A 19965-nucleotide genomic window follows, 5' to 3' on the forward strand; every position below is an offset into this window, starting at 1 on the left:
TCAAATTAAATTAGTACAAAGTTTACTAACAGACTAAATAATATTCCATAGAATCTCTAAAGCTAATACAGTCATACCTCATGTTACATCCGCTTCAGGTTACATCTTTTCAAGTTGCATCCCGTGGCAACCCGGAAGTACCGGAATGGTTACTTCCAAGTTTTGCCACTCATGCATGTGCAGAAGCGCTAAATCGCATGTTTCTGGATACAAACGCTTCGAGTTGCGGATGTGCCTCCGGGACGGAATACGTCCGCAAGTTGAGGTTCCACTGTAATAGTAGTAACTATTAACACCCTTATCCAAAAAAACCTTTGCATACATAGAGTCAAAAGACAAGACCACCCCACTCCATTTCTTCTGGCTGCTGCTCACTTATTAAGGCTACTGGGGATGGAGGGTGGAACATAGCCCCCCCCATTTTTCCTGCTTTATTATCCTCTTAACTGTATCATGATAAGAATATATTAATCAATGTTAATATACAATGCAATTAATAAACAAAGTTATTTTTCTGTCCAGGAATGCCCAAGCGTCTCCCACCTGGCTTTCCTGCAGGACAGGCAAATCAGAACTTCATGCAAAGTCAGGCGCCTTCTACAGCACCAGGGACACCTGCAAATAGTGGAACACCCCAATTGCAAACAAGTCAGAGTGTGCAGCACACAGGTCTGGTAGCTGAATAGATTATTGGTCTGCTTTTCTCATTTATGGAAGCTCACTCTAAATGACAATACAGTGTTGTATCCAGCGGTGGTTTAGGAGTAGCTGATCTGCTTCCCCCAGTACAAGATGACACACTCAGTTTTTGCCAATCCCCCATACTAATTATAGCACTTTATGCCATATCCAATCTTGAGTGGCCCCTAACCTTCAAGGGGATTTTTTTGGGCGTGGTAGTGGGGAACATAGGAGGGTTAGTGAAAATCTGGTGCCTTACCTTGTGCAAGCACAAAGCCATCATTAGAGACAATCCACATTACTTCACAAATCATGTTGTATTTTCAATAGTAGTAATTTTTGTATGTGTAGAAACGTGACTGCTGTGTTAAATGACACAGAACTGTCAACATCAAAAGTTAAGTTTATCTGAAAGGATAGTGCAATGAATTTAGTGCCATATTGAAAAATTGCCTTCTTCTGTTTGCTGTTGTGGAGACAGTAAACAGCTGTCTTAGGTAAAGTAGGTGCAATAGAGGCCTTGGGTTTAGAGAGAGAAACACTGGGAAGACCAATTAGAGCCTTTCACCCTTTTGTAAAAAATATTTTGTTCATAGACAATGCCCTGGAAACATTATAAAACCCTATTTGCCTTTCAGTAAAAGATTCTAAATATGACTCTGCTGAATAATATATTATGCTGTTAACTTCTATTTGCTTTGCCCCCCTGTTCTAGTCCACCACTGATCTGTTACCTCTTTCTTTTGCATGTTCTGATCATGTATGATTGGCAGAAATGCTGTTAGAGAATAATTCTTAGGATTTCCAACATTCACAAATACTTTCAGACCATGTTTCAAATATTGGAATTTTGATAGTACAGTATTGTAAATGTTAAACACAGAGAAAATTTTCTGGACTAGTTTATTAATTTACGTGCTCTTATACCAATTCAGTTTACAATTGTCTAACCTGAACTATTAAAATTTTTAAGGTGGTCAAGGAAATGGTCCTCCTCAGAATCAGATGCAAGTTCAACATGGCCCATCAAATATGATGCAGACCAACTTAATGGGTCTTCATGGAAATATGAGCAACCAGCAGACAGGTACCAGTGGAGTTCCACAAGTTAATATGGGCAACATGCAGGGACAGCCTCCACAAGGACCACAATCTCAGCTAATGGGGATGCACCAACAAATAGTGTCCTCCCAAGGACAGATGGTGAACATTCAGCCTCAGGGATCTCTAAATCCTCAAAACCAGATGATACTTTCTCGAGCTCAGCTCATGCCACAGGGCCAGATGATGGTAGCATCTCAGAACCAAAATCTTGGTCCATCACAACAAAGGATGACACCACCCAAGCAGATGATTCCCCAGCAAGGCCAACAGATGATGGCTGCACATAATCAGATGATGGGACCGCAAGGCCAGGTGTTGCTGCAGCAAAATTCAATGATGGAGCAGATGATGACCAATCAGATGCAAGGAAATAAGCAGCCGTTCGGTGCTCAAAGCCAGTCCAATGTTATGACGGGGCCAGCTCAAATAATGAGAGGACCAACCCCCAATATGCAGGGAAACATGGTGCAATTCACAGGACAGATGATGGCCCAGCAAGGCCCTGTGAACAGCAATCCTTCTCAGGTTATGGGGATTCAAGGACAAGTTCTGAGACCCACAGGAACTAACCCTCACATGTCTCAGCAACTGGGTGATACCACCACTACTACAAACAGTGATGTGAACTTGACACAAATGCTACCTGATGTTTCTATGCAACAAGGAAACATGGTGCCTCCCCACTTGCAAGGGATGCAGGGAAACAACAATACACCAGGGAGCCATTTTGCTGGGCATGGGATGCCTTTTAGTACTCCTTTTAGTGGAGCTCAGAATGGGAATCAGATTTCCTGTGGACAAAACCCAGGTTTTCCTGTCAACAAGGATGTCACAATAACAAGCCCTTTGTTGGTAAACTTGCTGCAAAGTGATATATCTGCAGGACATTTTGGTGTGAACAGCAAACCGAACAATCAAAATGCCAATAAACCCAAGAAGAAGAAACCTCCAAGGAAGAAGAAAAATAATCAGCAAGTAGAACAAATTAAGTAGGTTTAACATTTTTGTTTCCTACACAACTGAACCAAGTTTGTTTCTATTTCAGTTGAACATAAGGTTTGCATTTGCTAGCAGTTCTTTTAAGTAAATACTTTTAATTCACAAAGCAATGCCAGTTTTGCAATTTACACCTCCATCCCATGCAGAAATAAAGAGAAGATAATTAAAGAAGTAACTTTACCAACAATTCATTCTGTGTTTGTGTTAGTTGTTAAGTTAGAACCCCAAGTGTTGTCACTCTTCAGGTGAAAACTCTTTTTAAAAAAATAGGGCTGATGTAGAAGTAACTCAGAAAAGCAGCACCAGAAAGAAACCTCAGTGACAGGTTTTTAGTTGAATTATAGGCACAATAAATGATTGAAGAGCACTTTCAGACATGCTGCTACATAGTGTGCTTGTCACTGCTGAGGCTTTCAGTGCAGTCTACAGAATGATGAGAAATCAGGGCTGGCTATAGGAAAAGGAGTTTTTTGTATGGGGCTGTGCCTATGGACATTGCTGCCAAAATGCCCCAGACACAATTGGATCACAGCCAGCTAGTACTCTCTCTTAACTTTGCTCCCACTCCTCTTTCCTTAAGTGCACATACCAGCTCTCCTTTCCCCGTCACTTACCATGGTGTTTCACACCATTTTTGCAGGCCAGAAAATATGCTTGTATTGATAAATAGTATACTATTTCCTTGTCTATTTGACCTGGAAAAAGAATTGCCAGACCAGGCCACATGAAAGCCGCACTGCTAATGGGAAGGAGGCCTTGAGCCTTGCCTACCACTTGATGACACTTGCTGGATCATTGATGGGACAAATGACTGTTGTCCTGTTACTACATTAGGTAGAACTATATAAAAACAAAGTGTCTAGACTGTAACACAAATAATAAAACCTCATTTTCACAATTGGTTACATAACACTAACATGTTCATGAGTGGATTTGTTCAGTGGAGACAGTATTCCAGTATTAGAGTAATTCCTACAACAAAATGCTCATTCCATACAATGTGTTGAATTGTATGGTAGCTGTCCCAGAAATATTCTACTTACAGTAGGCCATAGGGCATTTAAGTGGGTCTCAGGATTGTGCTACCCGCCTCTGCACAAAGGAGTGAATTTGTGAGTCAGGATTTTCACAAATTTCCTAATTTCAACAGCATTTTTCCAGCTAAAAGGAGCAGGAGAAAGTGGGGATCAAGTTTATGTCTGTATCTGTGGATGCCCTGGTCACATGATTTCCTGCGTGCAGTGTTTAGTAAGCCACAGTTCCATAGTTCACTTTTCTACCTTATTACATGTAATGAAAAATGTTGTGATAGAAAGTATCAGTCATTAAAAATTGAGAACATTTAGATTTTCAGAATATAATAATAGATCGCAGTGTATGGCTTTTCATTATAACACATTAATAGGAAAAGACACAATTATAAGAAAAGATATTATTTTCTGAATTCTGTTGTTATGACTTGGGGGGAAAAGCAAGGTTGCCTGTTTTTTATAAATGGGTGATGGTCACATGGCTTTTTCATGGGTGGCAGAGAAATGCACAGCATCAATCTTTAAATGTATCTTTTAAGTCCACAAGGACCTCTGAGATTTTGACCATAGTCAAACAGTCAAGCCTTCCCCAACTTTGTACTCTACAACTGTTTTGGACTACAGCTGCCATTAGTCCAAGCCGGCATAGTCTGTAAGCCAAAACAGTCGAAAGGGACTTGGTTGGGGTAGGCTAGCTTAGTCTGTTGCAATACAGGCAATGAATACAGCCGTTCATGTGATCATAACACTGTTGTCTGCTGTCTGACTTTTAAGTTGACTGTGGCTTTTACAAACTTCTGTCGCCTTCAGACTCCTTCAGAAACACCCTAACACTCAGCAAATTCCAGTGTTTGAAGTGCTTTGTGTATTGCTAAACCTTGGCGCACTTGTAAGATACACTAGTATTATTGCTCTTACTGTGCAAACTGTGGGGCAAACAATGAGAAATTAGGTACTTGACCAAGACGGGTCCCCAGCTATGTGATGTCAGTACAACTTAAACTTCCAAATAGATTACAAATATTTTTCAAGTTAGCCTCTAGTGTAGATTGTGTTTAGTTGGGGGTCAAGTAAGGGAATAAGCTGAAGAACATGGAGGGGAGAGCTGTCTTTGTTGTGCAAAGAGCTTGATTTTGTAAAGTTTCCTTATGCAACTAATGACGTTCCTGACATTTATTCTCTAGCTTTTGAAAAGAAAGTCTAAAGTCAGTGATGTGTTAAACTTAGTGGCTTGTATTGTATTGTATAGTATGGTTTAGATAGTAGTAGGCCTTTCTAAACCTTATAGCACTGGAAGGAATCATTGCTTTCTCAAGAATGACATCACAAGAACAATATAAGTTGCACTTCTTACATAGCTGTGTTAAGATATCACTCAGAGACCTCTGTATGCATTTCCCATATCCCCTATCAGTCCCTTCTGCTTAATCACAGAATGCAAACTTGCAGCTCATGTTCCTTGACTGAATAGGAGCACAGCAGAAGAATATACTTAAGGCAGGGGTGAGGAACCTTCAGTCCACACGCCAATCTCAGTATTTTATGGGTATCACTGCACTAAAGAAAAAACCCCAGTCACAGATGAGCTGCAAAAGCAGGTTTTTTAGTCACTAAAGATATGAAAGGTATGCATAGGCCTCCTAATTCATGTAGCAGTCTAGCGTAGGTGAGTGCCAATGTGAAAACACTGGATCAAGCTTATAGTAAACAATACAAAATTGTGTAGTTTTAATATCCTGTTGCTAATTGCTAATACGCTGTGCTAATGAAATTAGCGTAGCATATATGTAACAGTCGTGTAAGTTCTTTCTCTCTGGGTGGAAATACAAAAGTATCAAGATTTTCACTCCTTTAGGAAACTTGTTTGAAGCAGAACATAGCAAAACAGTTATCTGGAGGGAATTGATTAGCAGTTTGTAGATTCTGAGACAAAAGGAAAATCTGGTACAAGTAATTGAGATTATTAAAATAACTTGATAAAGAGCAATAATCTGTGGCAGGCATCAGAGATATGATGTTGTTGGAGGTAAAGAAGTACAGTTGATGGAGTAAGAAACTTCCAGAGTGATTTCTCCTTTCAGTTGAGACTTCTGTGCAGTTCATTTATTGATTAATATGCATTAAACCAAGAAACCCATCCCCTTATAACTGATTGTTAACATTCTGGGTCTCCTGATTCTGCTTTCTTATTTCACTGGTACACTGGAATTTTTGATATATCATGAGAGCATTAGAACATATATTTGTGGGTGTTAACAGCTGTAGTGCTTTGTGCCTCTCTCTGCAAACTGGTAATGGCAACAGTAGATGACATTGCTTGCTAAAGCTTATTGGATAGGTTTGCTTTTGTAGATGCAGAAATGTTTCCCTGAAATAAGCAGGTTTGATAACATTTGAACAATTATCTCAGAGGTTGTATGCTGCCCTTTCAACATAAGTGTAATCAGAATGAGAAAACAGCCAGAGGTCTCTTTTCCGAGTTTTTAAGATAAGCATGTTTGTTTGTTTGTTTATTAAATATATATCCTGTTCTTCCCCTAAAAGGAGCCTTCATGTATTCTGGATTGGAGGGGGTAGCACAGTGACTATTAGTGGCAAAAAAAATATAGCTGTTTGGGGAAAGAAATTTCTCCCACCACCACTGTACCTGCTTCAGATGAAATACTATAAAATAAATAAATATAACACTCACACTTGAAGCGAAGTAAAACATTACTGAAAAAAATAAGCAAGCAAGTTGCTCCACATTCTATTACCACACATTTATATAGGCACACACAGCCTCTACTTCCAGCCATGCAGCTTACACCTACTCTCCTAATGGGTTTCAGTCCAGAATTGGTTCTACTGCTTCTGGGAACAATGGCTGAGAGGGAGACAACAGAGAATCGGAGAGTGACCCCAACAAGATCTGAGCAACGAAAGAAGAGGTCATAAACTTGAATAAAGTTAAATTTTCACACTTTGTTCTGAATTTAATTTGATCCCCTCCCCCCCCCCAAAAAAACCCTGGAATTCATTGGCAATGATTTTGGTGGTGGCAGAAAAAAAGATTGTGTGGATACAGGTGAAAGCTAGAGCATTTGTATAAAGCTGTTGACAATTTCCAGTTCCTAATACTTTCCACACTTAAATATACCTGAACAGAAGATAGCACATTCACTGGAGTTCTTACCATACACAGAATTGAGATTAAATTAGTTTTAAAGTTAAAAAACCTATTTTGAAGCATATGATCCCTTTTTTATTTTATTTGTTTAATGTTTCCTAAGAAGTCAATAGTGTGTTTTAGATTGTGGAGGAAAACTACCAGAACAAAACTTTTTCATTTGGTCAGAAACCTGGCTGCGATTTCTACTACGGGAAACATGGTGCAGATATATACATAGGTAAATGTAAAGTGAAAGTGCCCTATCCCCACCCCGCTGGCCAACTTTCTGTTTGGTGAGTATGGCAGAAGTGAAAAAAAATATCACTAGAGGAAAGTGAAAGAGTAAGAGAGAGAATATCTCAACCAGTATGTTTCAGTGTATGATGACAGTTGATATAGGATGGTGTGCATGTGAAGAAACTAATTTTACTAGCAAATACAGCACACCCACTTCTAATTCTGCACCCTTCTCCCTTTTCAGCCTGCTTAGGATTTCTTCAGCAAAAAAAATGTTAGCCGAAGAGTTTTATGGAGGCACTAACTTTTTACTAACTCTTCCTCCCTCCTGACTTCGGAAGAGAAAATTATGGACATACCCTGTCTTCTAGACCTTTTCTATCCCTGTCCTTTTGGCAATCCATAGAATCAAAGGACTTTCTGCCACTTTTTTTTAAAAGCAACCTCAAACCCAGCAAAATTAAGTTTCAGTAAGATCACATGGCTATGTACTGATTAGGCATGTCTTCTTTCGTTTTTTAAGCAAATCCTAAGCCATGACCAAAAATGTCCGATGTATAGCCCACTAATAATGAAAGGAGAATGCATTTACCGGTATGTATTACTGAGTAAAACAATGAATGGAGATGGTAAGAGATAGAACAGTAGAGCAGGTTTGATGTCCAGTTTTAACCACAAATAAGTTGAAAACACTTAACTGGAATTTTGCAAGTGTGTGATTTTAGGACTCTGACAGAGTATAGAAATCCATGGATAAAAAACCTAGAGTTCATTAAAGGTATAGGGTTATAGCCATTCATGAAACAGACTTCCATGTGTTCAACAGAACTTCCCCTTGCTTTCCTGCAGCCCCTTGTACACCCTCAAAATCTGATTCAGTGGGTTAGGGGACCCTGTGGAGCAGATTTAGGATGTGCATGTGGGGAGAGGAAGGAGAAGTCCCATTGTGTGAGCAAAAAAACTTCTTGAGCATTGTTAGACACAACCCATAAGGATTAGGGCAGATTAAATGTGAAAAAGCAAGGAACATTGTCCAGCACAGTAGCCTTAAAGATATGGGGTGATACTCAACTATTTTTTTCATTCAGAGTTGACTCATTGAAACTAAACCATGACTAAATTAGGTGTATTAATGTCAAACTCTGCATAAACGTGAGTGAATGCCAGCCCCAGTGTGATGCAAAGTTGCAAAGAGTACTGAGACTCAGTTTTCAGAGAGCACATGCTTGACAGCCCTGTGGAATTTGGACAGGTGAGCACTGCAGTTAATGTTAGGGCAGGGAATTTGGGGAAGACAAAACAAAATATCCATTGGGTGACATCTAACATCACTCACATGACAGCATGTCTGCTTCCCCATGGCTCTGCATTCCCATGTGTTCTGGAAGGTCTCTCAATCCTCAACTAAATATTGGGGCAGCGTGGTGCCAAGTGCGAGAGGCAGGAGAGCCAAAAAAGTCCTGTTGCACAAGTGCAAGTCTCTTGTGCTGAGAGATTGGCACCCATTGCTTGCTTTTAAATCTAACAACACCTTAAAACATCTCATGTTTGTATTGTGCTTTGTTTGCTTCTGGAAATGATATGTGAATAAGCATTTTAAAAAAACTAATAGATTGCAGCAGGAGCTTTCGCAAGTGAGAGTATTACTTCATCAGAGGCATGATGAAGAAACACTTGCTCCCAACAGCTTATAAAATATTGTGATGATGCAATATAAGAGCCTCTCTTTTGGTGTAGTAAGGCTGTTTATAATCTCTGCTACAGCAGACTAATATGGTTAGTCTCCTGGAACCTTCCTTTGAGACAAATACTTTATTTTGTTCAGGTTTAAACTTGGAAGATACTATATCCAATAAATTCATGTAGAACTGGCAGTACATTTCTGTTACATTTATTAATGCATGGATAGCCTACATGGTACTCATTTTGGACTGCAACAATTGGCTAAGGCTGATAGGTGTTTTAGCCCGCAACATCTAGTGGTCACTGCATTTGCTAGCCCTGGATTATCCCATGTTTCAGAATTGTCTACTGAGCATTCATTCTGATTTGTTTGCAGGGAGCAGGGTCGACCCACCCATGAGATGAGGTGAAGCAGTTACCTCAGGCAGCAGTTCTGACCTCCAAGGAGCGTGCCATTGCAGTGTGCCACCACCTATTCCTCTCCAGCCTCCTTTTACTCCCCCACTGCATTCAGCGTAGGGGGTGGCAGAGGAGGAGGAAGAGCCAGGTGGCATATTCAGTTTTGCCTCAAGGAGCAAAACATCCTGGGCCAGCCCAGGTAGGGAGGTTAGATACTGTTATGTCAAGCAAATCTTATCACGCAATTCCCAGTGCATTTTCTCATCACTTTCCTTATTGCAAAAAGTTCAGTTTTGGGGGTGAGAAAGCAGGTTTGTTGTGCAAGAACAACATATCCACTTTAATTGTGCAACCTAAATTTCCTAGTCAGTATGTGATTGAAAATAGTGGCACTCTGGAAGAATCGGTGGTGGATATGGAAATGGGGCAGATTTCTGTGCAATTGTGTTTGTATGTCACAGAGTGTCTGATAACTCTGTTCATTCTCAGTGGGGTTCAGCTGGTTTTCCTTTTGAAACCACTTCCTCTTGGTCCCTCCACATGCCTTGGGGTAGTCATTTATGTGGAATTTTGGGGCTAGTATCAAGTAGGGATTTCAGTGCTAATCTCTACCACTGATTTCCAAGGTTGCAGGAGTATAAAAGACATAGAGTATATGCCACTCTCAGTAATTGTGTTTACCCTAGAAATGCTCAGCATTTTTCTTGCTATAACAAATTTCCTGGTTTCCCCCACACTTTTTTTGTATTTTGCATGAAATGAGGAGGGAAGTTGTCCATAGAGATAAGACTTGTCAATTGTAACTTCCCTGGGTAACTTCTTTATCCAATTTCCTAGTTCTAAAGCAGAGCTACAAAGGATGTAGAAAGTTGGGGATACATGAGCTAGCTCTCTTAATAGACTTGCTAAGAGTGAAATTTACAGAAAGCTTGTAACGTGTAACATGGACATGCGAGTCAACATCCCTGTTGCCACATCAAAGGGCTTGTGATCAGTTTGCGGAGAGGCAGGGCTCAACAGCAGCTGTTTTATTTGCAGAGAAATAGGCAGTGATTAGAGTGAACAGGAAATTTGGTGGTGAGAGGTGGGGAATTCTCAGGCCTCACCCTTCCCCTGGATCAAAGGCTATATCAGTGGTTCTGTCTCACTGGCTTTTAAAGTCTAATTGGGAAAAACTAATCATGTCCTATGCAGGCCATATCACACTGGGTCGGAAACTGTATTGCTGTAGCGTACAGGGCAGGAGATGTCTGGCTTACAGTGATTCTGTTGTGTGTATTGTTACTTCACTCCCAAATCTAAAAATAACAGCTTCATATGTGGTGAATGGCCTTCAAAGGGAAGATCCACAGCTCAGTGGATAGAGCTTGTGTTTTTCCAAGGTGCCAGGTCTATTATCTTTATCTGACATCTCTTAAAAGCAGCTTTCTCTAACCTTGAGTCCCCATATGTTTAACTAAATGCCTGTCAAATCCAGTCAGCGTTGCCAAGGGGCAGAGACGATCGGAATGGTAGTCCCAACATCATCTAGGGACCCAAGGATTGCTTAACGCTATCTTAAATGCTCATGGGTTGCAGAACTGGAAAACAAACATTTCTGCCTGAAACTGGACAGCTGCTGGCTTCATAGGCAATATTAGCCGAGATGGACCATTTTCTGATTCAAGACTGACTAAACTTGGTGATTCTAGTCCAGAGTCTGTTTCAGTCATATTTGATAACCAAATATTTTTATCATTGTCATTTGTCTCATGATGGAAGGTTCTTAAAGATAACCAGCTTTCAGTAATTCTAATTTGAAGTGGTATCAGCCTCCCTGCTTCACTTGAGCGACTATGGCTGCAGTCCTAAACACATTTACCAGGGCATAAGCACCAATGAACATGTTGGAAGTTGCTTCTGAATAAACTTGGCAGGCTTTTGCTATATTCTGCATTACATTTTTTGAGCTTTGGCCTAAAAATGGGAGACACAGTTGAGGCTTGAGGGGAATCCTGAGCAAAGGTTGCTACAAGGTAGATAAAGAGTCCTTTTTGCTTCTTACCTGATATAAGTATTTTGAGATCTAGGGCTGAAAAATAACTCTGCCTTAAACTAATGAACAAAATAAGCAGTGACCTTGGTTGTTAATACTACTTGTGTCCAGAGGTGGTTGTATGTTACACCAGCAACATATTTAGGGCGCTGCAGGTGACTCCTCTACACAGGGCACTGAGGCGAGGCGGCACTTGAGTTCCCACTATGTGTAGTGCACTTGAGAACATGCACAGAATGGAAGGAAAGAGTGGGGAAGGCACCAAATAAACATTCAGCCAAAGTCCGCCCCTGGTTACACACAGCTGGCTATAATATCAAAAGTATGGTATAAGAGAAATGCCATGAATGTGCTATGCTTTCCCCATTGTATTATGTAATGAATTTCAGCTTGCTTTCTTTTCTTTAAAAAAGAACTCAAACTGCATTAGTCATACACATTTCTGTCTTTAGTGCTTCAGAACCACGCCCGGCAGGCCTTGAAGAGTCAGATCAGCCACCATTACCAGGAGAGCAAGGTATAAATTTGGATAACACTGGACATAAGCTTTCGGACTTCACAAACAGGCCACCAGGTGATGAACATGTTTTCATTATTTTTAATGTACTCTTTATATGCAATATTATCATTTACTGTGCTTCACTCATTGCTTATTAAGACTGAACCTAAATTTGGTATTCCTACTACTTGTAGGTACACTGACAGGGACTGCATCACATGTTGGTTAATCGGGTCCATGTAGCATACCTTCACCCACTTCAAACTTATTTTGTTGTTTTTTCAACAAAACAAACATTACATTGTTATCCAGTATCACAACTTGCATTCCATATTTGCCACAACTAGACAATACAAAAGAGGCCAGTTTTAGTGACATCTTGCAGATTTTTGATAAAGGAATGTTTCTATTTATCTCTATAGGCTACCCAGCCCAGCCAATGGAACAAAGAGCTCTTCAGCAAATACCTCCTCAGCTTTTGCAGCATGGACAACAGCAGCAGCAGCAGCAGCCACCCACACCTCAACAGACACAGTCTCAGCAGCAACAGATGATGATGATGCTCATGATGCAGCAAGACCCTAAATCTGTCAGGCTTCCTGTTTCCCAAGGTGTCCATCAACCTAGAGGCCCTCTGAATGTAGACTCACAAAGAATGTCAATGCAGCAGGGGGGCAACATGTCAGTGATGGTTAATCTTCAAGGTCCTGGTTCAGTGCCTCAATCTCCTGACAAGCAAAGGATCCCAATGCCAAACAACCAGCCTCTTGTGAACAGTGCACGAAAGATGGTTTACCCAGATAATGCACAGAATCCAACCAGCTCTCCACTGGGAGAAGTTTCATCAGTGCCCTCTGTTTCAGAAGGAAATGGGCCTGAAGTCCCTTTAGCATCTGGGCCTCAAAATAATATAGCACCCCACTTAGTAGTTTCACAAAACCAGTTAATGATGGCAGGGCCAAAACCTGGACCTTCTCCAATGTCAGCTCCCCAAGGTACAAGCCCTCAGCAGCAGTCTAATTCTCTTACTGGCCCTCACCCACATCATTTTCAGAATGTTCCTACCACATCACAAACATCGAGACCCAAAACTCCAAACAGGGCAAGTCCGAGACCATACTATCCACAGACTCCCAATAACCGTCCACCAAGCACAGAGCCATCAGAAATAAGTTTGTCTCCAGAGAGGCTCAATGCTTCTATTGCAGGCCTCTTTCCTCCTCAGATTAATATTCCTTTGCCTCCCAGGCCCCATCTTAATAGAGGATTTGATCAGCAGGGTCTTAATCCAACCACTTTGAAGGCTATTGGGCAAGCACCCTCAAATCTTGCAATGAATAGCCAATCAAGTTTTGTTTCACCACAAGCACATAAGTTGGACTCCATGGCTATTAATTCAGGAAAGCAAACCAATGCTTGTGGGGCAAAGCGAGCCAGTCCAAGTAACAGCAGAAGGTCCAGTCCTGGATCCAGTAGGAAAACAACACCAAGCCCTGGGAGGCAGAACTCAAAAGCAACCAAGTTAGGTTTGACATCTCAGCAGAATCCAGGGCTCATGCAAAACATAGATTTACAAAGAAGTATGATGGTCGGTCCAGCCTCTTTGCAAATGCCTACGCCTGGAAGTTTTCAGAATAATGGTATGATAGCTGCCCAGAATCCTGCAATCCCTGTATCAGCCATGAGTGGTATTCCTGAGGATAATAAAGATGGCTTTAGCGCCCCCCAAGAGAGTGTGTGCCAGAATATGCAGGTTGCCCCAGTGAACAAAGATCAGCGCAACATTGAGCTGAAAGGCGTTCCCAGCCAAGAAATTAAAATACTGGTCCATGAAGAGCAACAGAAGAGGGAGGTCCCTCCTATAGAATCCAACAAGCTTCCCAGTCTGGAAGAAAACAAGAATCTTATCTCTCCAGCTATGCGCGAGGCACCAACATCCTTAAGTCAACTTCTTGACAATTCTGGGGCTCCTAATGTTACCATTAAACCTCCTGGTCTCCCTAGCCTTGAAGTGCCTCCACCAGTGACTTATGCAGATGAATTCAAAAAGATTGCTGCCATTCCTCCTCCCCAACAGGAGCCTCCTTCTAGTAAAGACTCTGTCTGTTCCCTAAGTTTACCTGCAAATACTGAAGCCTGTTCAACTCAAGTGCAACAAGATCTGGGTGACATAAATTCAAGTGTTTCCCAGAATATTTCTCCAGTAATACAGAGGCCTATTAGCTCTGCTTCTATTTCTACATCACTCCCACCCAATCAGATAACAGTATTTGTAACTTCCAACCCTATTACATCATCATCTAACACGCCTGCATCATTGCCCTCTCATCTACAGTCTACATTAATGCCTGCTGTCGTCACCATGCCTAGTGTTGGCAATAAAGTTATTGCTTCTGAAGGACAAACAACAGTTCAGTCCAATGCTCGGCCTCAGTTCATTACGCCAGTTTTTATAAATTCATCCTCAATAATTCAGGTTATGAAAGGATCCCAGCCAAGTACAATTCCCTCAACCCCAATGACTTCTAATTCTAATTTAATACCACAGTCTGTTGCAGTTGTTGGCCCTTTGCATTTGTCCCAGAATATAAAATTCTCATCAGGGCCTGCTCCTCCTTGCTCGTCTTCTAATACTCCTATCTCAAGTATACCAACAAGTCGGCCAGTGGTTATTAATTCATTGCCATCTCCTCTTCAGCTTCCTTCTCCCTCATTAATGGCTCCTTCAAGCACTTCTCCGCATCCTTCCATTCAGCAAGTCAAAGATTTCAACCCAGAGGAGTTAAGTTCTCAGACGTCAACATCTGATTCAAATGCTGAAGCAACCTCACAGCCTGGAGCTGTGGTCTCCCCGTCTGGTGATCAGAGCCCTGGATCTTCCGTCAACAGACGAAGTCCAGTTTCATCTACAAAGGGAAAAGGGAAGGTGGACAGAATTGGTCAGTTTTTGCTGACCAAAGCATGCAAGAAAGTCACAGACTCAGTTGACAAAGGGGATGATCAATACGGTGTGGAAGGAGAAGTGGAAGGTCAAGGACAAGACATTTCAATCATCAACAGTCTGGAAATGGAACAGTTACCAGTAGAACTAGAAGACAATATGGTGGCCTCTCCGGGTCCCACTCTTTTGAAACAAAGCACTTCCGGAACTGGCCATTTAAGTGCTAGTACTACTGCCGCTGTTTCTGCCTCTGTATCTCTAAGTTTACCAGGTAGCACTCCATCCACTAACGTTCTTTCAGTTGTAACCACTCCAGTGATCTCTGACATCCTAACCACAATTCCAAGCACTAATGGTAACACCTGCAGTTTACCTGCGGAGCAGGTTGGGATTGGACCAGAAGATGAGAAAACAGAAGACCATCATGAATCGCCACAGAATAAGGGTATGTACTCATAAACATATTGAGCTGTTATTCCATTCACTCTGTCACCAAGAATCCAATTCTGCAAATATGAATTAAGGATGGGTCATGGTGACGTGGAGGGAGTTGTGTGTGGGCATGTGTGTGTGTGTTGAGGCCTAGAACAGTAGAACTGGAACAACTGGAAGAAGGAATCTCTTACAATAAGCTCTGTTTCTCAAGTTAATGTAACAATACAATATTTAAACATTGCTTTAAAAAGCATTTTAGTCAAAGTATTGCAAATTCCTCTGATCAAAGATTGAGCGTTAGTAATGATAGCAGTGCAATAGCATTTGAATAACGTATTGAACAACACTATTCAAATGATGAATTCTGTTCTAGAGTGTAATCTGAGAGCCTTCCAAATTTATTGCTTCTGCAGCATAGTGGAAAGATCTTTATATAATGCCTCTGACTCCTCTGGTTTCTCACTTGTCTCAGGTTCATTTGTCCTCTGTAACAAGTAAAATAATGTGATGTGAATTTGAAAATACATACCTCTGATGAACAAAGTAACATATGAAGAAAGCTAATCCAAATGTTCCATAGATACTGGGGATATTGGAAATGTCTGCTTTTATACTAAATTTTGTAAATAAACCGAACACTATAATAATGGATCAAAGTGAAATCAGTGCATAGAATTGGCATTCCATAGCATCCATGTTTATACAATAGTTTTTCCCCCATTGCTTAAACAAGATACTAAGAAGGCCTTAAATGCTTTGGGGGGGGGATTTTGTTTTATTGTTTTCAGTTACTTTTGTCTCCTTGACTTATTGGGCTATCAATGATATACCTTTAATTTTCTGCTTGGCATAGGGTTTTCCACTTTGGGGACATTCATATCTTGCAGTGTGATACAGAACAGTCTGTATTTTCCAGATATTTGTATTCCTTGTTTGTATTTCTTAAGACTGAAAAGTGCATTGGTAGCTTCTTATCTATCTTGTTTCAGCCTCTTTATCCCAGACTCCAATTGCAACACCAGAAAGTAGTGTTCAAAGAACAGGTATGTTTTCCCTTAGACTAAATAGCATATATGTTTATAGGGAAATATATATATGTGCATAAAACTCTTCCCTGTATTTTATGTTACCTGCAAGATGGAGTTTTAATTTATATTGAAAGAAATACTGTATGTAGTCACAGTATTACACTGAAGAGTTCAAAAATAATGTATCACATGGACACTGTTTTGACACTGGTCAGAGCAAAGGGAGTGTACTGCAATAGTTTGCAGCTGTATTAGTTTTGGATTGTTTATGCACAAATTATTTTAGAATGAGCAATAAATTTAGGAGTTATGAGGATGAGATTAGAAGCAGTTTATCACAAGGTAAAGAAAAACCTGAATTAAGTTGGTTATGTCTGCTGTTTGGGGTGAGGAGCGATAGGCATTCTGTTTTTCAAAGGATGATCTGGGGAACACTATCTGATCTCATCTCAAGTGATCAAGCTCCATAATAAAACTGGCAGCATCTAGCAATATAGACATTGCAGTTATACTCAAAATTCAAAGCTAAATGTAACAGTGATAAAACATTACAAGTTGAAAGCATGCTTTCTTTTCTTTAAAAGTAGGTAAATGTATTCTAGTGAACCGTCAGCTTTACACACATTTAACTAGTGCACATTCAGCTTTAAGTGCGGGGCAAAAATAATAAATAAAAACATCAGGAAGGGGGTGGGGTTTCAGGAAAAATGACTTTGGCAGTCCCACCTCCCCTTGAACCCAATGGGTTTTGACTATACTATACATGATTTTGGCTTTAGGTATGATCCCTGGAACGTAACCCCTGCATAAGTTGCAGGCTTACTGTACTACACTTTGATTAAAAGTTGACAGGGTTGCACTTCATCTGATCTCTGCTTAGTTTATAGCGCTTACTTAGACAGGGAATGGGAGTTGGTAGGGGCAGAAGTGTTGCAAAGATGATCTGGTGAATTGTGCATATCAGGCCCATTGAAGTCTGAAGTGACCTCCATTTCCTTAGATCAAGAATTATGTGATACATGATGAGGCTACTAATATCTACTTAGATTTTTCATGATGAAATATTGCTAGTATTATACCTATCACTTATTCTCAGAGTAGCAGTTAGATTTCTTAATGATACCCATTTTCTTTTCTTTTCTATATGCTTCAGCAGTAGAGTAACCCCTCCATTTATCTGTTTCAGAACTGGAAGCAAATTCTGCAATTATTTCTGGCCTGGTTACGTAAGTAATTCACTATGGAATGATAGTAAAGGAGAAATAATTTCTGTTCTTGGTTTATGTAGAAATGTGTATTACATAACTTTAAAGTGTTATGTAATTTCTCTCTCCTTGGCCTTGTAGAAATCTGCCTAACACAGAAGAAAAGTGCAAACTGGTGGCTGATTCCTGCAAAGACTTGCATGTGAACCTAATTTAGCATCCTGCATTTATTTCAGTTAGTGACATAGGTTAGAGCTCCTATGAAAGCAAGAATGCATCTTTCCAGGGTGTGCTAATTGTATCCAACGTTAGTCCTACGCAGAGCAGATCCATTCAAGTTAATAAGCATGCCTTTCTTAGGTTCATTAATTTCAGTAGGTCTACGAGTAAAATTTAGCTAGATAGAACCCATTCTGTTAAATAACCTAACACTCATAATTATACCTTTCAGTCAAATGTACTGAACTATACAGTCTTCCCCTAGACTGGACCAAACCATCTAGGACTAAGGGCTGAACGTTCCCCCTTTGGTTCTTTTCTCAAAAGACCAAAATGCATCTTGCCTGGCTTTTCTGTGGCTTTTCTGTGGCAAGAGCATTTTGCTTCCAAATAATGATACTTGACATCCCTTCATTTTAAAGAGGAATGTAGTTTCTGGACACTAGTCCTGGCACTGTGTTGCATATGTTCAAATGACCGGACCTATGTTTTTATTTATAAAAGTAGCTCTGTTCTTGGTTCCTTGTATTGTCACCTACTAATATTTCTTGAAGCATACAAAGCAAGAAATTTTAGTGCTGATGTTGCAAGGCTATCTTCCTGTTTTTCTTGTACCATGAATTGTATGTTAACACACAGCTCTTGTATCACTTTTATCAGAAATGAGCCGAAGGAAAGCTGCGAAAAGGCTAAAACTCCAAGCAGAAGAAATTCAAGGACGGAGGAATCTTCAGCCGTGCAGGAGACTGTAGAGAATGGGCAGCGCAAGAGGTCCTCCAGACCAGCATCGGCATCCAGCACTGCAAAAGGTAAGATGCTCAGTTGCGTTCACCCAGTATGTTCCCTTTGGCTTAGAATTAATTTAAAGAGGTGTCAAAATTATAGAACTAGGAATGAAAAGGAAACAATTTTATTGCATCCAGTTTTATTGTTTTTTTACCTTTCTCTTCTCCATTCTGAAGGTCTTCTAAAATATTATATGCAGTGCCCATTAACACAGCAAATAGCTTGAAAAGTCACTTTGCAAATCTTAAATAGATGGAATATTTAAGGATTAGAAGATATTTTCACTCTAAAATATGAAAGGCAGAAGACAAAACCTTGCCTCTCTCTGCAAAATTGGTTTTGCAGATGAATGAATTTACTTATACTGTTCATGTCTGTAGACATCAGTATACATGAAAGCAAACTGTGCTGTTGCATCAGGTGTTCCCCAGCCTGGTGCCCTCCAGACAGGGCCGATCCACCTGTGAGGCAAGGTGTAAGACCATTTTCTGAGAACCTAGTAGACTGACTGGACAAACCTTAAAACAGAAAATATTAGTATGGTTAATACAGCACGATCCCCTCCTCCCTCTAGTTTGTTTTTTATTTGTTTAATTAATAATCTTCCAAACTGCTTTCACCCCCCAACAGAAACAAATGCAAGTGTTATGCAGTCAAAAAGAAGAAAATCCAAATGAAGTACTGAGTGGATATTCAAGGCTTGTAAATGTGTGAATTTTTTTTACCGATAGCAGTTCTGAGCTGTGATTTCTCACTATATATAAAAACAAACAAAAAAAAACTAAACAAAAACTCTAAAATTCTGTACAGTAATTAATTTTACTATGATCCTGTTCCCAGTAAATGCAAAGTTTCTTTTTTCTGAAGACTAAATGATGAGTTGGGGGAATCAGGTTATTTGTTAAATTCTCTGGTTTTATAAAGTCTATACATAGCACACTAGATTTAGCGTGTTGTAAAGAATCTGAGGAGATAATTGTAAATTTTTATCTACGTTTTCACTTTTCATAGGAGAAACTAGAGTACAGGGTTGTCATGTTTTTTTTAGATATAAAAATGATGTATTGTGCTGTTGGTCAAGTACTGTATGTGAATAGCAGTTAAAAGGGTTATATATGGCCCAATCTTGGAAATGTAAATAGTTTTATTATACAGTAGGCTTGATGTATTTGTTGTAGAAAAGGACCAGTGGAAAAAAATGAGAGAGTTTGTGAAATGTGGATTACCTAGTGCTCTAAATAAATGTCATCGATCTATAATTTGTATTGTATGTTATTTAACACCAGCATCCTTTTACATTGGGTATGGGTTACTGGGGAGTTCAGGGACAACATCAGTAAGAGAAGTGCTTTCTAGTTATGCAACCTCAATAACTTGTTAAGCCATGTTTTTAAAAAATATGAAGCAGCCGAACTCCTTGGTATCATTTTGTTGTTTGTTGTTTAGTCGTTTAGTCGTGTCCGACTCTTCGTGACCCCATGGATCAGAGCACGCCAGGCACTCCTGTCCTCCACTTCCTCCCGCAGTTTGTT

At 40.2% G+C, this 19965-nt stretch overlaps 1 protein-coding gene across 5 annotated transcripts in view; it reads left to right on the forward strand.

The window, feature by feature from the left end:
* Positions 1-19692, forward strand: part of NCOA6 (nuclear receptor coactivator 6) — a 37590-nt gene extending 17898 nt beyond the window's left edge. For all 5 annotated transcript variants that reach the window (XM_081915920.1, XM_081915921.1, XM_081915917.1 and 2 more), the window contains 8 exons: positions 523-669; positions 1655-2774; positions 11773-11894; positions 12242-15205; positions 16185-16238; positions 17410-17449; positions 18308-18456; positions 19064-19692. In XM_081915920.1, coding sequence (XP_081772046.1) covers positions 523-669; positions 1655-2774; positions 11773-11894; positions 12242-15205; positions 16185-16238; positions 17410-17449; positions 18308-18456; positions 19064-19110 — 4643 coding nt within the window. In that variant the 3' untranslated portion in view covers positions 19111-19692. The remainder of the gene's footprint in view (positions 1-522; positions 670-1654; positions 2775-11772; positions 11895-12241; positions 15206-16184; positions 16239-17409; positions 17450-18307; positions 18457-19063) is intronic.
* Positions 19693-19965: the final 273 nt, after the last annotated feature.

Source organism: Podarcis melisellensis (genome assembly GCF_964234715.1).
Source record: "Podarcis melisellensis genome assembly, chromosome: 6".
Taxonomy (NCBI): domain Eukaryota; kingdom Metazoa; phylum Chordata; class Lepidosauria; order Squamata; family Lacertidae; genus Podarcis; species Podarcis melisellensis.